We start from the raw sequence: 22209 nt of genomic DNA, 5'->3' as shown, positions 1-22209 counted from the left end.
TTAAGCCACCTAAATATATAGTAGTGTGCAAAATTCAGAGACCACTCTTTCGTATTTTAATTTCTAGTCCAAACTGCAATTAGGTAATTTATTGTCAGTATTTCAGTGTTAGGAAAAAAGCAGAAAACATTACAAAATTACACAGAAAATTACACAGAAGCCTAAACAACATATTATATTTCACAGCATTCAGTGTGTCCATTCCTTGCATTTATAATAGCTTTAGTTTTTTTTAGAGACTTGTCAAAGAAATCTGCAGGCATATTTTCCCACATCTCTAAAGTTCAGTCTTAGAAGTTGGTTGCATTTTCTGATTCTCAGAGTCCGAGTAATCCCAACTGCAAATTAAGACGTCAGTCTCGATGCTCTAGTGCAAATGTTCTTCTTTTGTGTCTATTTCCTTTTCTCAGTAACAGCTTCTTGACAGCTATACATACTAATGATCATTAAGTAGAAGTTATGTTTCAGAATCAGTAAAAAAAATCAGGGAATATATTTAACATATTTAAAATTATGCAAAAGCCTCCAACACTATGTAAAATAGCAAATCTATCAGTATTTCATTTGTCCTCTCTGTATGATTGCACACTCTACTGCCACTTTAACTCTTTCATCCTTCCAGTCTTAAAACCATTGAGTTACAGCTGCTTCCTGGCCTGCAAATTTTCTTCTCACGTGTATCTAAAAAGGCTAAAAAAGATATTTCTGAGGAGATTAGATATTTCACATGCATTAGAAAGGAGAAATCACGAAAAACACAAGTGTCCAAGACTAGAAAAAGATAAACAGAATTTAAAGATTTCATCTTTAAAAAAGGAGAAAATTAAGCTCCACTCTTACTTCAGATCTGAAAAAAAGTGTTTCTGTCCATTCTTCCACTGTGAGAAGACAGCTCAACACAGATTGAGTCTGAAAGTATGTGTAGAACACTGAAACAGGACATCTGAAATGTGGAGTTAGGTTTTATAGACAGATGAATCAAAATTTGTAATTAGGATTAACTGGATCATTAGTACAAAGTGAAACCAACTTCTAAGACTGAACTTTGGAGGTATGGAAAAATATCCCTGAGGATTTTTTTGAAAAAAGAAAAGCAAGTCTCCTGAAATTATTAATTTTTTTTTTGTTAAGCATGTATGTTTTTCTTCTGAAGCTGAAAAACAAATAAATGTTGACAAGAAAATAAATAAATGAAAGAGTGGTCTCTAACTTTTGCACAACCTGAATAGGTAGATATATTATCCTGGGTAAAGCATAAAAATAAAGACAAGCAGAGAGATGGAAGTAAATTGAACCTTTCTTGACCTACTTTGGCAGGAAGTGAAGGAGAAAGGTGAAGGTGAAAAAAAATGCAGGAAAGATGTGGAAAACGTCAGGACAATTCATCCATATCCAGACCTTTAGCGTAAAGACATTTTTTTTTACAAAATGATGAAGTGCCTGTTTTATGTCAGAACAGAAAGATTCACCTGAAAAGTCTTAAAAGAAACCACTGAGCTGGAAAGCATTTAATGGTTCTAAGGGTTTGTCAAATATAGGACTTGTCACCTGTGACATGAAACACACTGACAGGAAACTAAGCTACAGCAGGTCAGGCAAGGGTAACAGTCACCATCATTAACAGGAAATCTGTCAGATCACTGCACACTTGAATATCAGAACTGATATGCCTGAATTTTAACAGCAACACTCAAGATCCAAAGCTATTAGAATTATCTCACTAGAGTTTGCAATGAATCCAACCTAACGTAGAGTCAAGCTTACATGGTTTGCCCGAAAGCTCAAACCTATGAATAGAAAATGGCATGAAAAACATTGCATCACTGGTGGAAAGGGTAAGACAGTTTGCATTGACATGTTTAAAAGGCATTACTTTTAATCATTTTTAAGACTGGTCCTCTGCTGGTCACCTCCTGAAGTAGTACTGCAGAGATTACTGTATCCTCTGGACTTCCTGACATTGCAGGAATCACTGCCACTTTTTTTCAGTTGGTCTGGTCACTGTCTTCAAGACAGCAGCTCTATGTGTGGTTACATAATTGTTCCATCTAAAACATTAACAAAACCACTGATTTCTCGTCATTGTTTTCGCCATGCCATCTGTTCCTGATCTAAGGCAGTGTCACACATGAGAAGGATTAGCCAACTCAATGAAAACATGATGGCTTTTAACATGCATTTACCCTTCTGTCACTGCAGCTCAAAAGTACACTCTCAAGATGCCATTCCACTGCTGAAGATCAATTTTAAAGATGACTAGCAATCTTTCTGGTGGCAGCAAGCTGGCTAAGGGTGGCCTGATTTACACAAACGCAAGGGGAGGTTGTGTCAGCATCCCGCCACACAAGCAGTTCATAACTAACCTGGTATTTATGTTGGCACCTGCAGTACTGACGGTAAATTTAGCGAGCCAGAATAAACATTACATCTAGTTAAAAAGTTATGCAGCATATGCTTGCTTCTGAAATCAAGACATCGATACAAAACATATGGGAGTGTTCAAGCGATGCTCCTGTGTACAGATACAGTATACTGAAAAAGTGTCCTGATTTTTTCTATTTTATGTGTGTCCCACTTAACTGACAGAGACAACCTGAGTAAACAAAACACGCAGTTTTTCACACACAGGAGGTAAAAATGTATCCAACACCAACTGGCCATGTGTGAATCAGTGATTGCCCACTTAGTTAATAAATCAACCAATTAATCAAATTTAGTTGATAACTGGGATCAATTCAACTAGACACATCCTTGCTTGATTACTGCCAGTCTATACTTGACTTATACTTGACCTATAATTTTGACTCTATATTTGACTTAAATAGAACCTTTCCAGTCATCTGAAGTAGGCTAAAAGGTCTCGAGAAGCAGCACATTATACTGCAATCAAAATAAACTTGGTAAGAGATGAGCACAACTGAGTTATACAGCAAGACAATGATTCGAAGCACAAGAGCAAGTCCACCTCTGAATGGCTCCTGACTTGAACCCCATTGAAATGGCAGAACCTTAAATGGGCAGTTCATGCTTGAAGGCCCTCCAGTGTGGCTGAATTGAAGCAATTCTGAAAAGAAGTCTGGGCCAAAATTCCTCTACAGGGATGTGAAAGACTGATCAACTAAATGCCACAACAGCACTGAGATATCACATGATTAATGGAGAAGAGCACATTGAACGGCAGAAGTAGCCACTATTTGCCTCAGCCACGAGGGGTTAAAAAAAGTATCCAAGTGGATCCAACATCCTCATGAAACTGGTTGAGAGAATGCAAAAAGTGTGCAAAGCTGCACTGAGGCAGATTACAAGAACTACAAGAATTCATTTTTTTAATTCATTATATAACTTTAACGTTTAAAATGTAGAAAAAAAACCTTTATAATTAATGTGTTTTGAATGGCACTGTTTCTCCATCTCATTACATTTGCAAAGATACACAACCTCTACCTCTAAGTACAAATGGACACCAGTAGAATGAAGTATGCTTGTATGCACACGTTACCTCAGGTTCATTAGTAGCGTTGAGGATTAGAGCCCATAGCTGAGCTCTTAGGCCAGTGGGACACCCCTGCCTGCTGTACTGCTGAGCTGCCGCACTGTCCTGCTCGCTCACCACTAACACACACACACACACACACACACACACAGAAAAAGATTCACTGTATACACTTTCAAGAGGTGCTCTAGACCTACAAAGCTAATCCATACACTTCAGTTTCATAGACTACAAACTCCAGGTGCAGAAAAGAGGGTTAAAAAGCATTAAAGCGTAAACACTGAGCCCCTCTCTCCATCTAGGCTGTTAATATGATGTGCATGTGTGGCAGCACTACTCTCTGAAGCATTTGATGAGAGGCCCAAAGGTTTGTTCATATTTCTCTTGTGCATTTAATGAATGAGTGTATAAAAAGAGAGACAGAGAGAGAGCTATCTGGGTGTATGTGTGAGTGCCTGTGTGTGTGCATGCATGTATCTTACAAAGAGGATCATGAAAAAGGAGGATTGTGTTCCCTCTTAACTAAATTCCAACTGTGTTATGTACAGTTAAAATGGAATGATTAAACAAATATTCTCAGAATGATACAGTGATCTAGCAGTTAAACAGTCATTCTGCAATAAAGAGAGGGGTTTACATTAAGCTGTTTCTTTTTTACCTTTGTTCCCGATACGAATGTGTTCGCTTTCAAACAAATCTGTGTGAAGATGCAAAAAGGGCAAAGACAGAGTGAGAGAGAGCACATGAGAGAGAGGGAGAGAGAGAGAGAGAGAGAGAGCACATGAGAGAGAGGGAGAGAGAGAGAGAGAGAGAGAGCACATGAGAGAGAGGGAGAGAGAGAGAGAGAGAGAGAGAGAGAGAGCACATGAGAGAGAGAGAGAGAGAGAGAGAGAGAGAGAGAGCACATGAGAGAGAGAGAGAGGGGGAAAAACACATTTTGCCAATTTAATCCAGAAGAATCCAGACGGCTTGCTCACTTGGCACAGCACATAGACTGGACACTAAAAGGGGCTGTAGCAGACCTTATTTTGATGTTTAAAAATGCATGTCTTGATTTACTAAACGCAGCAGTGCTAATAGGTCCAAATATGCAACTGCTGCTCTTTCATGTGTTTGCCTTATTGCATATGGTTCCTGTCCAAAGAAAACCGTGTATCTGCATTTTTTTAATTTTAATTTTTCTACATCATTTAAACACATCAGCAGTTCTTTACATTGTGGGAAAATGTCTTGATGAAAAATCATCTAAAATCATTTAGAATAAAACCTCTTTCACATTAACTTTAAGGTAAGAGTGTTTTTGCCTTCTCCTGAAAAGCTGCTAGTTTGGAGATACATGTTTTTCTTCAGACAGCAACCAAAAGCATTTATGGAAGTTTCCCCCTCAAAGTGCAAAATAGAAAGAAAAAAGCAGAGTGATATTCAAACATTTATTTATTTTATATAAATATAAAAAAATTAAATGTGAATTATTATTATTAAACTTATGGTAAAACGATAAAAATCAATCCAGAAAAACAGTGTTTTAAACTGTTATTTTACGAATGCTTTGGGTACATTTTAAGAGCAGGTTTTATTTAGGTTCCCTAAATAATGATTTTGCACATACAGGTTTAAAGCACATATAGAAACTCTTTAGACTGTTCATTGTTAATTTTCTGCATTACTAAAGCTACCTTGTCCCCATTGTGTAAGCAACCTTTGATACACTTCACATAGCTAAGAAGACATGCTCACGTCAAGTTCAAAATCATACAGTTCCTAAATAATGAGGAAGTGATATTAAACAGGGATTGTACAATTTTACACAATTTCCAAATGCACTCGGCACAGAACCTGAGTTCAGCTCTTTCTACTAGCCGAAAATGAACATGTTTTAAAACAGGTTCTAGTTTATTAATAAGTTAAGAGTTTAATAAATAAATAAATCAATTGATTAATAGTTAATTATATTCCTTAATAGCTAACTTTTTATGCTGACATAACGATGAACTTTCCTCTCAAAGTAATGTTCAGAGAACTATTTGGAGGGGATTCGTTTTACATGGAGAGATGGGGAAATGCAGTTTTTACTGGTGTTTTGTAGTGGTTTTAGTCCTGTCCAAATGCACCATGTTTGTTATTTTTATATATTGTGCACTCTCATGTCAGGAAAGATAACTGCACCTTTTGCCTTCTATAAAACGAACCCTAAAATAAACTCAGGTTATATTAATACTGTGCAAATCCACATGTCAGTAAAACACTGAAGAAAAGGAATTTCTTAAGTGTAAAGGCAATCAAAAAAGTATTTACCTCTGTGGCTTAAATCAAGCCGATCTGCCCTGTCCTACATCAAGTGTCTGACTCTGAACATTAAAATATGTAAAAATACAGTGATGTGGTGATGTTAACTGTTGGTTGTGGATTCCCAAGCTACTGACAATACCACTGACACAGTGGATTCACTTAAGACAGCAAGACAGATGGGCAGGTTAAACAGAATACCTTTCTACTCTTTCCTGAGGAAAAGCCTGTGTATAAATCAAGCAGCCTCTCCCATCACTGTCATTTAATTTCTTATTCCACACAAATATTTGGTAACAAATATTGTAGATTTTACAGATACAAAACAAATATCACAGATGGCACACTGACATGACCAAGACCTCTGAATAAAAAATAATCCTGTCTGAATAGTATTATTAGTCAACAGTTTGCACTCATTATACAGAATCTTGAAAAGTAAGTGATTATTTTTACCTAATGTGTCACAATTTCAGCAAAAAGTCAGGTGTAGATAAAAACACTTTTTGTCAAATACATATTCATGTATGTATTTCAATTATTACTTGTTCAGTAAAACTATTTGGTAATAGGTCTATGTTAATGTTTATTTCTGTTTCTAGAAATCTTTAGCCAACTAGCCTATTCGAATTTCAATTTTTCTGGATCTCTCTTTTAACTACAGACAGCACAGAAACATTTCAAACATCTTATTTGGTTACATAATAACAACTTCCACAGCCAAACTGGCCATTCTGTGCATAAGTCTATTAAAGGCAATGGCTTGAATGTAGATGTCCATGCAAAATACAATACAAAATCTAAAACAAACTGCGTTGGACTTTCGTCAAGTTTTCAATACTCTGTAAAAACATAACATGCTTTTCCAAAGATAGGTTTTAGAGACCTGCAGTATTTTTGATCCACAGTTGAGGCATAAAACTCAAGGATGTTTTCAGGTCAAAAGAATGCAATTTTTTCACAGCTGGATGGACTGAATTAAGGCATACCTGGGGGAATGTGTGCGTGATCATCTATGCCAAGCTGGCAGCATGTCAGACTGAGTTCTGGATAAGCCTCTCTCTGAAAAGATAAGGAGGAGATGTTTCCTACATCTGTAACTGTAAAGCTGTTCTTTGTTGTTATCTATTGCAATTGCACATCATTGTGAGCCCTCATTACACATAAAATGACAATTAAAATGGTACTACGGTTTGTTTTTGGCTTTGGCTCTTTTATCTCATTAAAACCTGCCCCAAGGGTATTTACAATGTGTGCATGTCCATGTTGGACAGAGTAAAATGGAGCTTTCTTTGCGCTGCCATGTTTACTATCATTATATAAAAGAATCACACATGGAGAGATGGGGTAAAGCAATTTTTAATGGTGTTTTGTAGTAATCTTAGTCCCATCCAAATGCACCGTGTTTGTTATTTTTTTGGACTGCACACTCTCGTGTCAGTAAAGATAACAGCACCTTTTGCCTTCTATAAAATGAACCATAAAATAACCTCAGGTTATATTAATACTGCGCAAATCAACATGTCAGTAAAAACACTGTGGAAAAGTAATTTCAAGTGTGAAGGCACTCAAAAAAGTATTTACCTCTGTGGAGATTTCTTTGTGCTGCCATGTCTACTGTCATTATATAAAAGAACCATACAATGTTGGAGGCACTGCAGTAGCTTCTGAGCAGGCGCGAACATTCAGAACAGAATGCAGATCACTGAGGGCTTACTATTGATTTATTTCATAAGAGCAGCAATAAAAAGGGATCTGAGCATGAAGTATATTCCTATTCCTATTCAAAAAATCTTTGGCTTCATTAGATTTACATTTTTGACAGATCAAAATTAAATCAGCAGTACTGAGAAATCATGTTATTAAAGGAGAAAAGTAGATTAATAGGCAGAAATATACACTTTTTAATGAACATTCAAGGATTAAAGAAAGAAGCTTCACTGAGATCATCACTTTAAAGAGGGGTTATAGAACATGGCACTGAAAAGGAAAAGAGGCAGAGAAAGGAGGAGATGGAGGTCCTCACCATCTGTGGAATAGCACGGACATTGAGGGAGATCTGAATAAGTCCCCAGTGGCTCCTGGCAGTGAGCCCCTCTCTGCAGTCATGATTGGGGTTCTTCAGACTGATCAACACCTTTAAAAAAATAGGGAAGAGGGAGGGCAATATTATATTTATTACATGTGATAAGGCACATGCAAAACACACAACGGTCATCAAAGGTTTGTGGACACCTAGGTTTATGGATTTACACCAATTATTAGTCAAATGGTTCACTATAGAGAAAGTTACAGACTCAGATCCCAGTGGTGGTGATACCTACAACGCAAATATAACCATTTTGAGCAGTGAACCTACACATCAGTTTTTACATGTAATGTTGATGTTAAGATAGTAGTACATTCAAAAATATGAGCTTTCTTTGGGGACTATTTTGCCATAGAATGTCCTGCACATACCTCTTCACCGGGTTTAAAAAATGTTTTAGACCAAAGCCTTATCTTAGAACTCTCAGTAAACAATGTCTGAGACTTCAGGCAGCAAATTAGTTTCATATTTAGTTTCACATGGTAACTTTCTACGAGGTAGCTTTAGAGATATTAACACTTTGACTATCCAGTTCCTATCACCACCTATAAAAATGATTTTTACTCTGTATGTTTCTCTAGACACATTTCACATCAAAACCTTCTGAACAAACTTGTTTCCATCGTAACTATAGAATTATTCTGATTTTTAGTTTTTTTTTGTTGAAGGGGCTAAACTGACGAAAGTACTATTTTGGGATTAATTCCAAAGCCCACCCATTTTATTCCCTTGTTGTGTGCCCTTAAACTTTTCATCTGTTTGCTGCTTTACAGCAAAAGATTTTCAGTTTGTGCTTTTAATAATAGTTTATAATAGTATACTGTATTTTAAACCTGTTCTACATACAGAGGAAGACACTTTGGTGAACATGAAGCTGAGTGTCCCTAAGTATGCGCAAACAGGTATTCTTGCAGATATTTTTCAACTTAACTGAAAAGTGAGAACGAAAATTTACGTTGCTCTTGACATTTCAAAAAGCAAGCAATCCTTAAACATTTGATGGGAACTGTATGTCATTTCATAACTTCTGTGATGTATTTATTCCTTTGGTTCGGAGTTAAAATTGCACCGACTTAAATGTTCCATAAAATGTTCCCTCATTTCCTCATTTATAATTGCACTGACCTAAATGTTCCCAACTACAGTACACTGAGACCTCACTTTAGAAACGGTGTGCAGGCAGCTCTACTACATGTATCATTCATGAACAGAAGGAAAATGAGTTTGCTTCTGACAGACCTCATGAAATCAGGAAGCATGTATTTGTGCCTGTCAGTCACTGTTAATTCTCACCATCCAATTCAGAGTCATTTAGAGGACCATTTCCCACTGGAATCCAATCAGCTATTTTATACCCCAGCGCTGCATTCACTTCATTAGCACCGGATGTTTTCAGTCAAAACTCACCTCTAGGAAATCTTTGGGTGCGTAGACAGGCCTAAACTTGCTTAGATCTGCAAAAGAAAGACAGTGATGGCTTATCATGTGTATTGTAAAGATTTTCTATGCAATAAGTCAAAGAAATAATATGCATTGCATGTTACAGACACAGAGACAATAACTTGAGGGTTGCTTTAAATCAGACACAGGAATGACACTTCAGATGCCCATCAAATGTTTGGGGACACTTTGCCTTCTTTGAAAATTTTCTTATAAACATAAAGCTGCTGTCCAAGTTCATCAGTGTCTTCTTCTGCATGAAGAACAGGTTTTCTTTTACAAACTTCTGTTACAAGCACATTTTGGCCCAAATGTAGTTTAAACAGGAGAAAAGTTTGAGTACTGACATCACAACAAGGGGATGAAATGTGTGTGGGATGACATTAGTCCCATGGTAGTAGAGGAAAGTGTTAGACATGACAATGAGTGAAAACATAAACTTTATTTTTTGACGTTTATGAACAATTTTGTTTAGAAAATAGCAGAAGTGCTACCTTTACCAGTAAGAACATACACTGTTAGAAATAAAGGTACTCTTCAGGTACATTGTTCGTTCATCAAGGTACAAACAATGTAAATGTTCCCTCAAAGGTACAACATTGGTTTTAAGGTCCAGTTGTTCACTTTAAATTTTTCCCAGGTGAAAACTATGTATTTGTACCTTTTCAAAAGTCAGTACAACTTAGAAAATATAATTTCAATGGATACATTGAATTATGGTACATTTATGTTCCCTAACTAAAGGTACTGAGATGTACCCTTGAGGGTACCACCCCAGGGCAGAAAGGTTACTTGCCCAGTGACAGTTTTGTACCTTAATTTCTGAGAGTGCAAGCAGGTTTTATTGTGATAGACTAGTTTGAACCAGCTGAGTTTTCTAAACTACACACACACACACACACACACACACACACACACACACACACACACACACACACACACACACACACATATCTTCTAAGCTGCTTCTCCTTCTGGGTCGCAATTTTCCACTCTAAATACATAAAAATACATTGATAAAAACAAATATGATTCGATATTTTTACCACCAAGTTGAAAAGCAAATAGCAGCATAATAAAAATGTCATATATCAATTTATATTTACATCTGTATGTTTTTGATTAATCTGTATATAAGATATTTTGAAAAATGAATTTATATGGGGGGAGTACGGACAGCTCCCACTGAATACGTTGGACAGTTTAACAAAACTGCATTGAAACTAACCCTGTCTTGTGTACTGCAGCCTGACTGGCTCTTAATTAGAGCTGTAAGTATGCTTAAAAACTGCATTCTGTGATTTAAAAAAAAATCTGTCCAATTAATGTCAAAATTTGCAAATAGGGTCGCAATGGGGATGTGACAGCATGACTGAAAGTACATTATGCTTGAAACTATTAAGTTACATAAAGTATCCATGTTACATTTTGGGCATTGTTCATTTGTACCCTGCTCTCATTACCTTTGACATTATGTTTTAAGACTAAATATGCCTTTTATTTAAAAGAAAAAAAATGCCAGGTGTTTCCAAACTTTTGACAGGCAGAGTATTCTCCAAAGACACTGTTGCACATTCTACACAGTTTAGAAATAAGAGAGGCAGAAGAAGAGGCAGAAAGTAAGGCAGGCAGTAGTTTAGGGAGGGTAATTGTGGTTATCAGGACTGATTCCAGTGGTCTGGACATGCTCTGGTTTCACAGGCTAAGCTGTTTATGCCAGCATCCAGCAGACAGTTGTAAATGTTATCATACACACTGCAAACTGATAGCATTGTTATGGAACTGTTATATTCCACAGGAGGACTGTATACAAGCAGAGGCTGAAAAATAAACACAGTGAGATACACTCATACACAGAGAGGTAATAATGCTAACACATGAGAGTAGTGTAAAGGCTTCTGGAGGCACAGTGTTACAAGGAATGTCCCTCCTGATACTTCACACATTTGCCACCTCGATGTTAAGATGTTGGCAGTATGCGGCAGCCTGAAACTGACTGTGCCTTAAAGAGACTCACAGAGAGGGATACGGAGCGACCTCTGGACTGTAAAACACACTCTCCTTCTCACATAATATTCAGGTAGTAATTCTGACCAAATGGGAACTGGGAAGTTTCCAACTTCAAAGTGGGAAAAACCTACTTGAATGTCCCTCCATCTCGTAATTCAGGAGTTACGAGTCAGAATTTCTCAAGAAATCTAAGACTGCTCAGAGGTGCTATTTCAGCATCTCATTTTCAACTCTCAAAATAAATAAAATACTAACCAAACAACAAAAGTTTTTAGAGAGATTTGTTACATGCACACAGTAGCCAGAAAGCTCCAGGCTACTATGAACCTCTATAACGGACATCAAGGCACATTTTGCACTGCCTCTGCGCTCATATGTACATTTAGCCTGGAATGTAATATACAACTGGGATGCCTCTCCTTCCCGGAAAAGACAGATCAGTGAAATCTAAGTGAACAGTACGATGCATAATTGCTTAATTTGCAGGCTTATTATTCAGTTACTAATAAGCCTTATTCTTCAGTGACTACTGTAAGTTATTTCAGAACTGAAGTGTGAACCCACATAGGCACCCTTGCACTTTTTTTACCCTTTATTAATTAAATGTCCTATTTGTGTAGATGAAATCCAGGCACTGAGTAACACAAGGCTCGTAAGACCTAAGACAACTCAAACATGGTCTGTGTATGTGAGTACAATAATAGACACCAAGCACACTCATTTAAATGTGTCATCATATGCAATACTTACATATATGTCAACATTTGCACTACTGGCACTTTCACTTTCAAGGCCTGTTCTCATTGTTCATAACTGAGACAAATCTTCAGCAGAAAAACTTCAAATATTGCTATTAAATTAAAACCATTTCTTGAACAATTCCTTAGAAAATCTGTTTAATCATAAGAAAATATATACAAACAGTACATGTGATTACCCAGACTCAGGGACTGTGTCTTTTTCCATGTTGTCTTTCATTTCTTAGACATTACTTATAAGATCCAAGCTCCAGACACAAGGTTTAAACATACTGAAGTCATTGTAATGTTTATAGGGACAAGTGAAGACAGAGCAACATTTGTGGATGACTGCAGGCTCTACCTCCTTAAAATTTAATTCATTCTTTATTTATTCAAGTGAAACTTCACTGATGTGTCTAACCTCTTTTATAACTGTGTCCCCTGGAAAATGAACTCCTTAAATTCCACAAGGAATCCCACTCTGCTATCCACTCACGCTAACATGACAAAAATGGTATGATACTTAAGTCACAGTATTGCTAAATTATGTATATAAAATGCAAGACAGAGTAAGTGTAATTTGTAATAAAAAAACTGTGCAATCTAAAAAAAACATGACCAGTTGTGGGAAAATCTCAAAATATATTATGATAAATGTGCTTTGTTTGGACACTTTGGCTGTGTTTCACAGTGGATTTACCAACATTCATTTACTGTCAATAAATTTTATAGACCATGGAAGCCTGGGTTTCCACAGTCAAATATAGAAACAGGCTGGAAGCCGAGTTTGTGCTTGGTGTCCAAACATGCTTTCATGTGCCTGGAAGCCTTTGGTGAACTGCTGAAAACAAATGCAGGACAGCAAAGTTGAGGTAATGTTACAGCTTTTGAGAAAGTCTGAGGGTTGCCTGGATGTGCTAACATGTGAAGGTTTCACTTGTGTTTTTAACCCTCATTTCATTTTGCAATTTTAACAAGATGAAAACTTTGTTTTGCAGGACATAATAAATATCCTTAATATTTTTGCCATGTTTTTGTATTTATACAGGGTGTGTCAAAAGTCACAGTACACCATTTTATTTTATTTTATTTTTTATGCTGTCACAAGCCTCCACAATGTGGTGCTGAAGGTGGTGTTTGCTGCAGATTTTCTCAGCATACACAATTTGTTTGAGGTGACCCCAGAGATAAAAGTCAATAATAAAACAAAAATAAAATAAAATAAAATAAAACAGTGTCCTGTGACTTAACCTGTATATTTAATTACACAGTGAATTACATGAGTTACATTTACCTTGGATTTACATTCTGTTATGATATGTTGAAGTTTTCAAATCAAGACTGTATGCACAACAATACCCTCAAATAAAAAAAAGTATTCTGTGAAAGATCCAAATCCACACTTCTGAGTTACAAATGAGAAATAATTAATACTGAATAAGTCAATACTTTACAGCAGGGTATTGTTCATAAGGCTACATGGCACTTACATAAAGTTCTCATGGCAACTGACATAGCCCTACATAAACGTTTAGAAATTCTTATTCCATTAGGTATCATCCGCTATAAAGCTTACACTTGCCAATTTTGATCAAAGTTAGCTAATGCAGTGTTTATGACAGGTGACACCATTTGGGTTAAATTCATGATGCCTTATGACACACTACAGTAAAGTTTCACCTTGAATAACACCGAACTATAGTTATTATTGGCAAGTGCCTTCTGTGTCTTACTTTACATGGTGAAACTTTCAAGCAGTTAAGTATCATGTAAGTTTCCTGTTATATAATTTGTGTGCAACCTGATAGATACACAAAGCAATTCAAAAACATAGTTACACGCAACATATTCAATTACTTCATTAGACAAATTAGTAGCTCATATTTTAATGAATCGTATTCTTCTCACTATAGTCATCTGCAAAGTGAAGTTGTAATGGTTACACCCTACTTGATGTTTCACTTATCCTATCTTAGAAGCCCAGCAAGTTCATCACAGCCCATGCCTCTGTCTCCTCTTCTATAATAATTTTCATCCTTTAGACCTCAAATAAATCTACACAAAATTAGGGAACATCAAAAGCGGAGAAAATTAATTTAGTTACATAGCGAGATTCATTAGCTGGATGGATAGCACAGCTGGCTGCAGAAATATAAGCTTCCCGTTTGTTGTCATGGCTCAGATTATTTATTAAAAATTAAAAATGACTGACCTTGAGATAGTTACGGTGGGTGTTGCCCCCTTTTCAACCACCCAATAAAAATTTCTTATCCATTCATCTGGTGAAATAAATGGTGTGAAAGTATGTTGTTCAATGTGACACACATGATCATGTGACATAACACCATTTTGATTGGCTGTTTGATGTAACTTCACAAAGTTGAGATGATTGCAACCGTTTTGAATTTCAAATGAGTTGCAGGACGCTTTACATTATGCAACCCACTGCAATTTAGTTTCTTAAAGATTTCAAGCATCTAAAGTTGAATGAAAGTTTCACCATTTAAAACCAGCCCATTGTTTGAGGTGTGAAAAATTTGAGATTGCATTTGTCACCTGGTTCATCAGTGCCCATCTCATTCCATTTGTTCGTCAGCTCCTTCTGCTCTGGAATGGGCCTCTGTAGAACAAATGCCATATTTAGTTAAGAGAGCTGGGTGACAAAAAGTTTTGGTTCTAGCCGGTAAACATTGTTTCCATTGTGTGGTGTGAGTGCTGATTTGAGAGGACATTACCTTCCGGGCCAGTGGAACACCCAACTCAGTGCACATACTGTTCAAACTCTTCAGAATCCGCTTCTCCCAGCTTGCCTGCAAGAAAGCCACACACAACAGTACACTCAGTGGTACACATATACTATATTGCCAACAGTTTTCACTGGTCTTCCTTCACACGCATATGAACTTCAGTGAGATCCCAATCTTAATCCATAGGGTTTAATATGATGTCGGCCCACTCTTTGCAGCTATAACAGCTTCAACTCTTCTGGGAAGGCTTTCCATGAGGTTTAGGAGTGTATTTATGGGAATTTTTGACCATTCTTCCAGAAGTGCATTTGTGAGGTCAGACACTGGTGTTGTCTCCACTCTAATTCATCCCAAAGGTGTTCTGTTGGGTTCAGGTCAGGACTCTGTGGAGACCAGGCAAGTTCTTCCACATCAAACTCGCTCATCCATGTCTTTATGGACCTTGCTTTGCACACTTGTGCAGAGTTATGTTAGAACAGGAAGGGGCCGTCCCCAAACTGTTCCCACAAAGTTGGGAGCATGAAATTGTCCAAAATCTCTTGGTGCTGAAGCATTAAGAGTTGCTTTCACTGGAATTAAGGGGCTGAGCCCAACTGCTGAAAAACAATCCCACACCATGATCCCCCCTCCACCAAACTTTACACTTGGCACAATGTAGTCAGACAAGTACCGTTCTCCTGGCAACCACCAAACCCAGACTCATCAATCGGATTGCCAGATGGAGAAGCATGATTCATCACTCCACAGAACATGTCTCCCACGAGTCCAGTGGCGGCGCTTTACACCACTGCATTCGAAACTTTGCATTGCGCTTGGTGATGTAAGACTTGGATGCAGCTGCTCAGCCTTGGAAACCCATTCCAGGAAACTCTCTATGCACTGTTCCTGAGCTCATCTGAAGGCCACATGAAGTGTGGAGGTCTGTAGCGACTGACTCTGCAGAAAGTTGGCAACCTATGCCTATGCACTATGCGCCTTAGCATCCGCTGACCCCGCGCTGTCATTTTACGTGGCCTACCACTTCAGGGCTGAGTTGCTGCCATTCCCAATCACTTCCACTTTGTTATAATACCACTGACAGCTGACTGTGGAATATTTATTAACGAGGAAATTTCACGACTGGACACATGTGACGTCCTATCATGGTACCACGCTGGAATTCACTGAGCTCCTGAGAGCGACCCATTCTTTCACTAATGTTTGTAGAAGCAGTCTGCATGCCTAGGTGCTTGGTTTTATGAACCTGCGGCCACAGAAGTGATTGGAACACCTGAATTCAATGATTTGGATGGGTGAGTGAATACTTTTGGCAATATAGTGTAGGGTATGTGAAAGAAGTGAAGGATTTAGAGAAAGTGGGGAGGGAATTCAAAGAGTGAGAGAGAAAGGTCATACCTGGGCCTTGCGCATGTATGCCAGGGGCTCCTTAGTGTGCTCAGGGGGAGCTGCAGGGTGCCCAGGAGGAGGCAAACTGCAAACCACACATACACACATAAAAGCTGAACTTGTATTGCATTTTCAAATAATCACCTGTTTACAGAAGGCTGCAGAACGAATGGTCTTTTGTAATGCTGATACTGCATAAGTCTGCAATATGCAAATGAAACTCTACCAAATCACAAACACTCTTATTGTGTGTTATAAGCTGACCAAACCTCAGATGATCAAGATGTGTTTCTGTGGGTGTTGTGAAGAATCTACATTCACATAGGCCTGTGTCAGTAATAAAATTCTTAATTACAACTGTAAGTGTGCAGAAGAATACAGCTACATCACTGTTATTTTGATGTCCAGGTGGCTGTAAAGGCCCAGTATGAAAGTTGCTATTTCACTGCTATTAACTGTTAACATGATACAGTTGAATTACTGTGAAAGCCACACCTAGGTAAAGATCCTCTGATGCCCTTGGCCATTAGAGCTAACAAAGCAATCTCTTAATCTCACACTGCATTTCCACTGACCTAATCACTACAGCAACATGAGGCCAGAATGTACATGAATTACATCAACCAATGTTTACGCCTTTACTGTTTTTTTTGGTCACAGGGAGCTCACCAGATCTTTTTGAATTCTTTTAGTTTAAGAAAAGACCCTTTATTTCATAATATGTCAAAAGTAATGTAGAAAAATCCTTGGTGCCATAAAATAAAGTAAAAGCCACATGAAGCCATGCATGATTTTATTACTGGTAAGTCTGTTATTAGGTACAACCTAAAGAACAGCCCCTTATTGGTGACAAAATCACTGTAATGCATAACCTTAAATGGCTTATTTCTTATATAAAACAGCAGACAACATAAAACATGATACATAAAAAATGGTATGTTTTTTTTTTCAGTAAATAAAATTACTATTAAACAATTAGAAACAATTCTTCCACCAAGAAATGTAGTTCCTTCAGAGTATGTTGTGGCCAAGCAACCATGCACTGCTTAAAGAGAACAAGAACATTCAGTCACTCATTATTGTACTGCAGTCATTTCATGAACTTTTGAAACCACATGTGCAAAATTCCATACTGGACAAACAATGAATGACTTGGGTGTAGAAGCCAGAATTTCAGAGCATAACATGTCAATGACTCTCATGTGTATGAATACTAGTGGCTTGCTATAGTTTGCAAATAAACAAATCAATAAACAAATCAGCAATAAACAAGTTTTTACTGTCACTGGGTCAAAATAATGCATGTTACGTCAAGGTTTCTCCAATGTGTTTTAATGTACACTGCAATTTCAAAAGTATGTGGGCACCTGAACATCACCTCCATATGTGCTTGCTGTACATCTATTTCCAAAATCACAAGCATAAATATGGAGTTGGTCACCCATTTGCTGCAGTAACAGCTATTCACTCTTCTGGAAAGTCTTTTCACTTCATTTTGTGATATGGCTGCAGAAATTCCCTTCCATTTAGGCGCTAAAATGATATAGAATGTAAAGGCTCACAATAGCTATTCCAATTCACTCCAAAGGTGTTGGATGTGGTTGAGGTCAGGACTCTGTGCAAGACCAGTAATGTTCTTTACATCAACCTCAGCAAACCATTTCTTTATTCATCTGGTATTTGTGTACTTTGTGATCTGTTACACTGAAACAAAAAAGTATCTTTCTCAATAGGGTTACCACAAAGTCCACCAGAACGTTGTTGTATGCTGTAGCATTCAGATTTCCCTTTACTGAAACTAAAGGATCCAGCTTAAACCCTTAAAAAGTTAGCCCAACACTATTATTTCTCCTCCACCAAGCTTTAGTTTTGGCACTCTGCATTTGAGCAGGCTGCATTCATTTGGCATTCACAAAACCCAGATTTGTCCATCACACTGCCAGGTGGTGAAGCATGACTCCTCAATCTAAGGCAGACGTTTTCCCGTTCAATAGCAGTGTGCTTTACACCATTCCTGCCAACACATGGCAGTAGGCATGTTCATCTTGTGCGCAGCTGCTCGAATATGTAAACTCATTCCATTAAGCTCTTGATAAACAGCTGGCCGTTTGCAACTTGACAGTGAGTGAATATTTGCACATATTATGCATGTCTGTTCTGTAAGATTGTGTGCTTCACAGCTGAACTGCTGTTGCTCCTAGACATTTCCACTACATGATAATAGCACTTGCAGTTGACTGGGGTAGCTCTAGCAGTGGAGAAATTTGACAAACCGACTTGATGGGAAAGCGTCAACAGTCACTGAGCTCTTCAATACATTTCCACTGTACTGCCAGCATTTATCTACGCAGACTGCATGGCTGTATGCCTGAATTTATGTGCTTGCCACATAAATAGATGGGGCATTCATATATTGTCCATATAGCGTTTCTTAAAGTATATCACAATAGCAACAAAATCACAATATTCAGACCTTCTGCTGAATATTATTAAGTAATTAATTAATTATTATTAATATTATTATTATGCAGGCCTGCAGTTAAATTACGAACATTACTCTGTAAACGCTAACTCTGTATGTGCACTTAAAATGTAATGCTTCACTCTTATAATTAAATAGCTTATATAATAGAACCTTAGTCTTAATAACTTAATAATAAACCTGTAGATTAACACTTTAACCTGAACTTTAAAACCACCATCAGACTTTACATATGTTGGAAGTGTCACAGTGTCCACCACCCATCAAACTTAAAAGCTGTGGATAACAACGGCAACAGCACCAGGTCTCTTCTGGTTCACCCTACAGCTCCATTACCATCTTAAAACATGTCATCTTAAAGATGACATGCAGTTTTTTTTACATGTAGAGTCATCTGTCTAACAGTTAGCCTCATAAGACAAAACCCACTTAAGAGAAGGATTAGAGGGCTCATATAATGTACATATAATTTCCACAGAAAGAAATGCACGTTCAAAGTTCAAGCTTTTTCATCTTCTTGGCCAAAATAACAGGCCTACACACTTAATAAAGATGATGGTGCAAGGGTTCTTTAGTAAAGAAAATGGTTTAAAAGGTTCGTTGCATCATGAAAGCATTGTTCAGATTGATGAAGAATGTGTTTCATATGGTTCTGTATAGAACCTTTTTGAAAAGGGTTTCTTCTATTGTTACAGGCTTGACATCGTAACAATAAAAGAAAGCCTTTTAGGTGCTATATATAACCCTTTTTAAAAATCTGCATCACATTCTCCATCAATCTGAAGGATTCCCCATTTCTGTTTTGACTGGAAATGTAATGAATGAAGGGTAATCTCTGACATTTACACAGTGCTATATGATTAAATATATATATATATATGTATGGAAAGTATGTACAAATTTGTATCAGATAAACTGAATGCAGAATGTCTCCAGCAGACTGTCTCCAGGTAAATCCTCGCTTGCAGACATTAAATTTGTCATTTTAATACCTGACAACTTGCATGAACAGCACCCATAAAACTTTGCTTTAAAAGATGCTTCAAATGTAAAATACTGTTGTTAAAATACAGTGTTTCTTGTGTTACAGTGTCCAGGTCAACTCAACCTGTAAGTCTGAAATCACACGGTCCTGTATAACAACTTGCATGCTGTTGCCAATGTTTGTGTCTGGTTTGTACTAGGCTGTATGCCATGAAGGAAATCACTGCATCTCTTCTCATTCTTAAACACTTTCTGACAGCGCAGGAGATTCCCTCCAATAAATTATTATAAACAGCCATAAACTAGCTACAGAAAGGGAATAGTTACAGAGTGTGCACATAAGCTGATACAGCTTTGTTGTATAATACATCATTTACATAGAGGTGAGTAGAATAGCCTGAACACAACTCAAGTAAAAGTGTTCTTCTGTGAAACAAAGACTGAAGTAAAAATACCTTTCCAAAAATAATCTGAGCATATCTGAAAACTACTTAAGTACTGAGTAACTTATAGAACCACTGTGGAACTTCTTAGTACATCCAGCATCGATTAGAACTGAAACAGAAGTTTGTTAAACACTATTCTTCTCTTTTTGATGCCCTTTTTAGTTTAAAATAAAGTAATATCTTTTAGGTGAGAGGTGTGGCCAACCACCGAGCAGCACAGATACTGTCACCCATGTAACACAATGAATCTAAACCAAAAAAAAGGAATTACTAAATCAATGATATGTTTTAATATTGGTAAATAGAAACAAATAAATTGATCCAGAGAAACTAATAAATATTGGTAATGAGATATGTGGGCATTGTAGTACTGAAAATCAGGGCCACAAATGCCAAAAAAATCCTTGACATTTGCTGTACATACAGAGCACCCCGCAATCTACTTTACAGACATGGAGTAAGTTTTGTGAGAATGACCCTAATGACTAAACTGATGAATAAATGAATAAAAGTTTGATTACCTTTTTTAATGTCAAAAAGACTGATGAAACTACAAATCCATTAGAATGTAAAAGGATTTTGAGTATAGTATTTGAGTAGACAGTCACTGGCCACCTCTGCATTTAGATAAACTGCACAGCATCACTGGGTCATGTAGTTACTAACCTATAACAGTAAACACTGAACACTTACATGTGCAGCTCTCTGTAGACTGCGTTCTGCAACTTTCTCTCCCAACCTAAAAAAAACAGAGGGAACTTCTAAAATAATTCTGAAGACGAACCACAGAGAAAAAACAACGCAGACCTCCTTTTATCACCATGTCACAGCGCCTGCATGATAAACACAATAAACCCAGTCCTGCGTACCTGAGACCCTGAGGAAATTCCGCACATCTTCTTTCAGGGATTCTAGTTTGATCTCCGGTCTGTGTAAACACTCCTACAGAGAAATAAAACTCTTTGAGTTAACAGCTGTACAAGGTGACTTCGGTCAAAGAGCTGCGAGGAGAAGTGGAGTAAAGGCAGTTTATCGCGATGCTGAGGCTGCGCTAACCTTAGCTAGCTCAGCTAGTCTACTCACTCTGGCTTGTTTCTCCAGCTGTGAGTGTAAATGAGCTCCTTTCAGCCGCTGGACAATCTGGGCGATTGTGACAGAAAGCTCTGTTCCCTCGTCCATCATTATAAATGTTTAGTGTGGTCAAACTTACTCCTACGGGTTATTTCTTAGCATCATTTGGCAGCTTAGCATCTAGTGATGAAGCACCGTATCTTAGCAACTACGGAGCGCACGCTGAAGGAAACAATGCCACTGAACACATGGTTCCGACCTGCTTTATCCAAAGAGTCTGGTACTGACTGGTTTAGCTTCTCTGTTGCTGCCACTGAAAAATCAGCAGTAACTAAACTGATGCACAACTAGCTGTATTTTTAAATGGTTTATGGGCCAGGCTTTGTTCAGGTGCTTAGTTTCAGTTGTCTGGTGAAACTGTTGGTCAGCAACAACAACAACAACAACAACAACAACAATAATAATAATAATAATGTGTGTGTGTGTGTGTGTGTGTGTGTGTGTGTGTGTGTTTGTGTGTGTGTGTGTGTGTGTGTGTGTGTGTGTGTGTGTGTGTGCGTGCGTGTGAGGGAGACGTGAGCTGGGTCATGGATGAGCTATAGAGAAGAGAGAACTCTGCATATGTGTGGCCGCTCGGGTTTAGTTAAAATGTTTTGATGTTTTCTTGATTTTCTAAGTAAAGATAAGCTACACATCATCCACAGAGATCACACTTCTAATGCAGTTACTATCTACTATATGCTGACCATGACATCATTTTGTGTTTCCTAGTAAGTTAAATTCTTCAAACAGAAAAATTAATAAATTTAAATCTATTTATTAAAATGTGCAAAAGTAGTCTATTCTCTTTCTTCTCTTCTCAAAAATAGATATTGTGCACTGAACTGTACAAATAAATTCGCTATTTAAGGCTGCTCTCTGTAGAAGATGGGCTAACTTATTTTCACTTTGAAAATCAACAGAATACATCATTTAACTGGTTGCATCAGAATATTTGCTTACAACCATGTAGAGATATGTCTGCTCTTCAAACTA

General features: G+C 37.4%; 1 protein-coding gene across 2 annotated transcripts in view; it reads right to left on the bottom strand.

Annotated features, from left to right (window-relative positions):
* Nucleotides 1–21382, bottom strand: part of tbc1d19 (TBC1 domain family, member 19) — a 33342-nt gene extending 11960 nt beyond the window's left edge. The window contains exons 1-11 of one of the 2 annotated variants that reach the window (XM_017699625.2): nucleotides 21187–21382; nucleotides 20973–21045; nucleotides 20797–20842; nucleotides 16201–16276; nucleotides 14794–14868; nucleotides 14615–14678; nucleotides 9276–9322; nucleotides 7806–7916; nucleotides 6769–6841; nucleotides 4152–4190; nucleotides 3500–3612 (exon numbers count right to left, since the gene is read on the bottom strand). In XM_017699625.2, coding sequence (XP_017555114.1) covers nucleotides 3500–3612; nucleotides 4152–4190; nucleotides 6769–6841; nucleotides 7806–7916; nucleotides 9276–9322; nucleotides 14615–14678; nucleotides 14794–14868; nucleotides 16201–16276; nucleotides 20797–20842; nucleotides 20973–21045; nucleotides 21187–21285 — 816 coding nt within the window. In that variant the 5' untranslated portion in view covers nucleotides 21286–21382. The remainder of the gene's footprint in view (nucleotides 1–3499; nucleotides 3613–4151; nucleotides 4191–6768; nucleotides 6842–7805; nucleotides 7917–9275; nucleotides 9323–14614; nucleotides 14679–14793; nucleotides 14869–16200; nucleotides 16277–20796; nucleotides 20843–20972; nucleotides 21046–21186) is intronic. The other variant, XM_037534872.1, reaches the window with a different exon arrangement.
* Nucleotides 21383–22209: the final 827 nt, after the last annotated feature.

Source organism: Pygocentrus nattereri, chromosome 2 (assembly GCF_015220715.1).
Source record: "Pygocentrus nattereri isolate fPygNat1 chromosome 2, fPygNat1.pri, whole genome shotgun sequence".
Classification (NCBI taxonomy): domain Eukaryota; kingdom Metazoa; phylum Chordata; class Actinopteri; order Characiformes; family Serrasalmidae; genus Pygocentrus; species Pygocentrus nattereri.
This window is presented reverse-complemented; position numbering and strand designations above follow the sequence as displayed.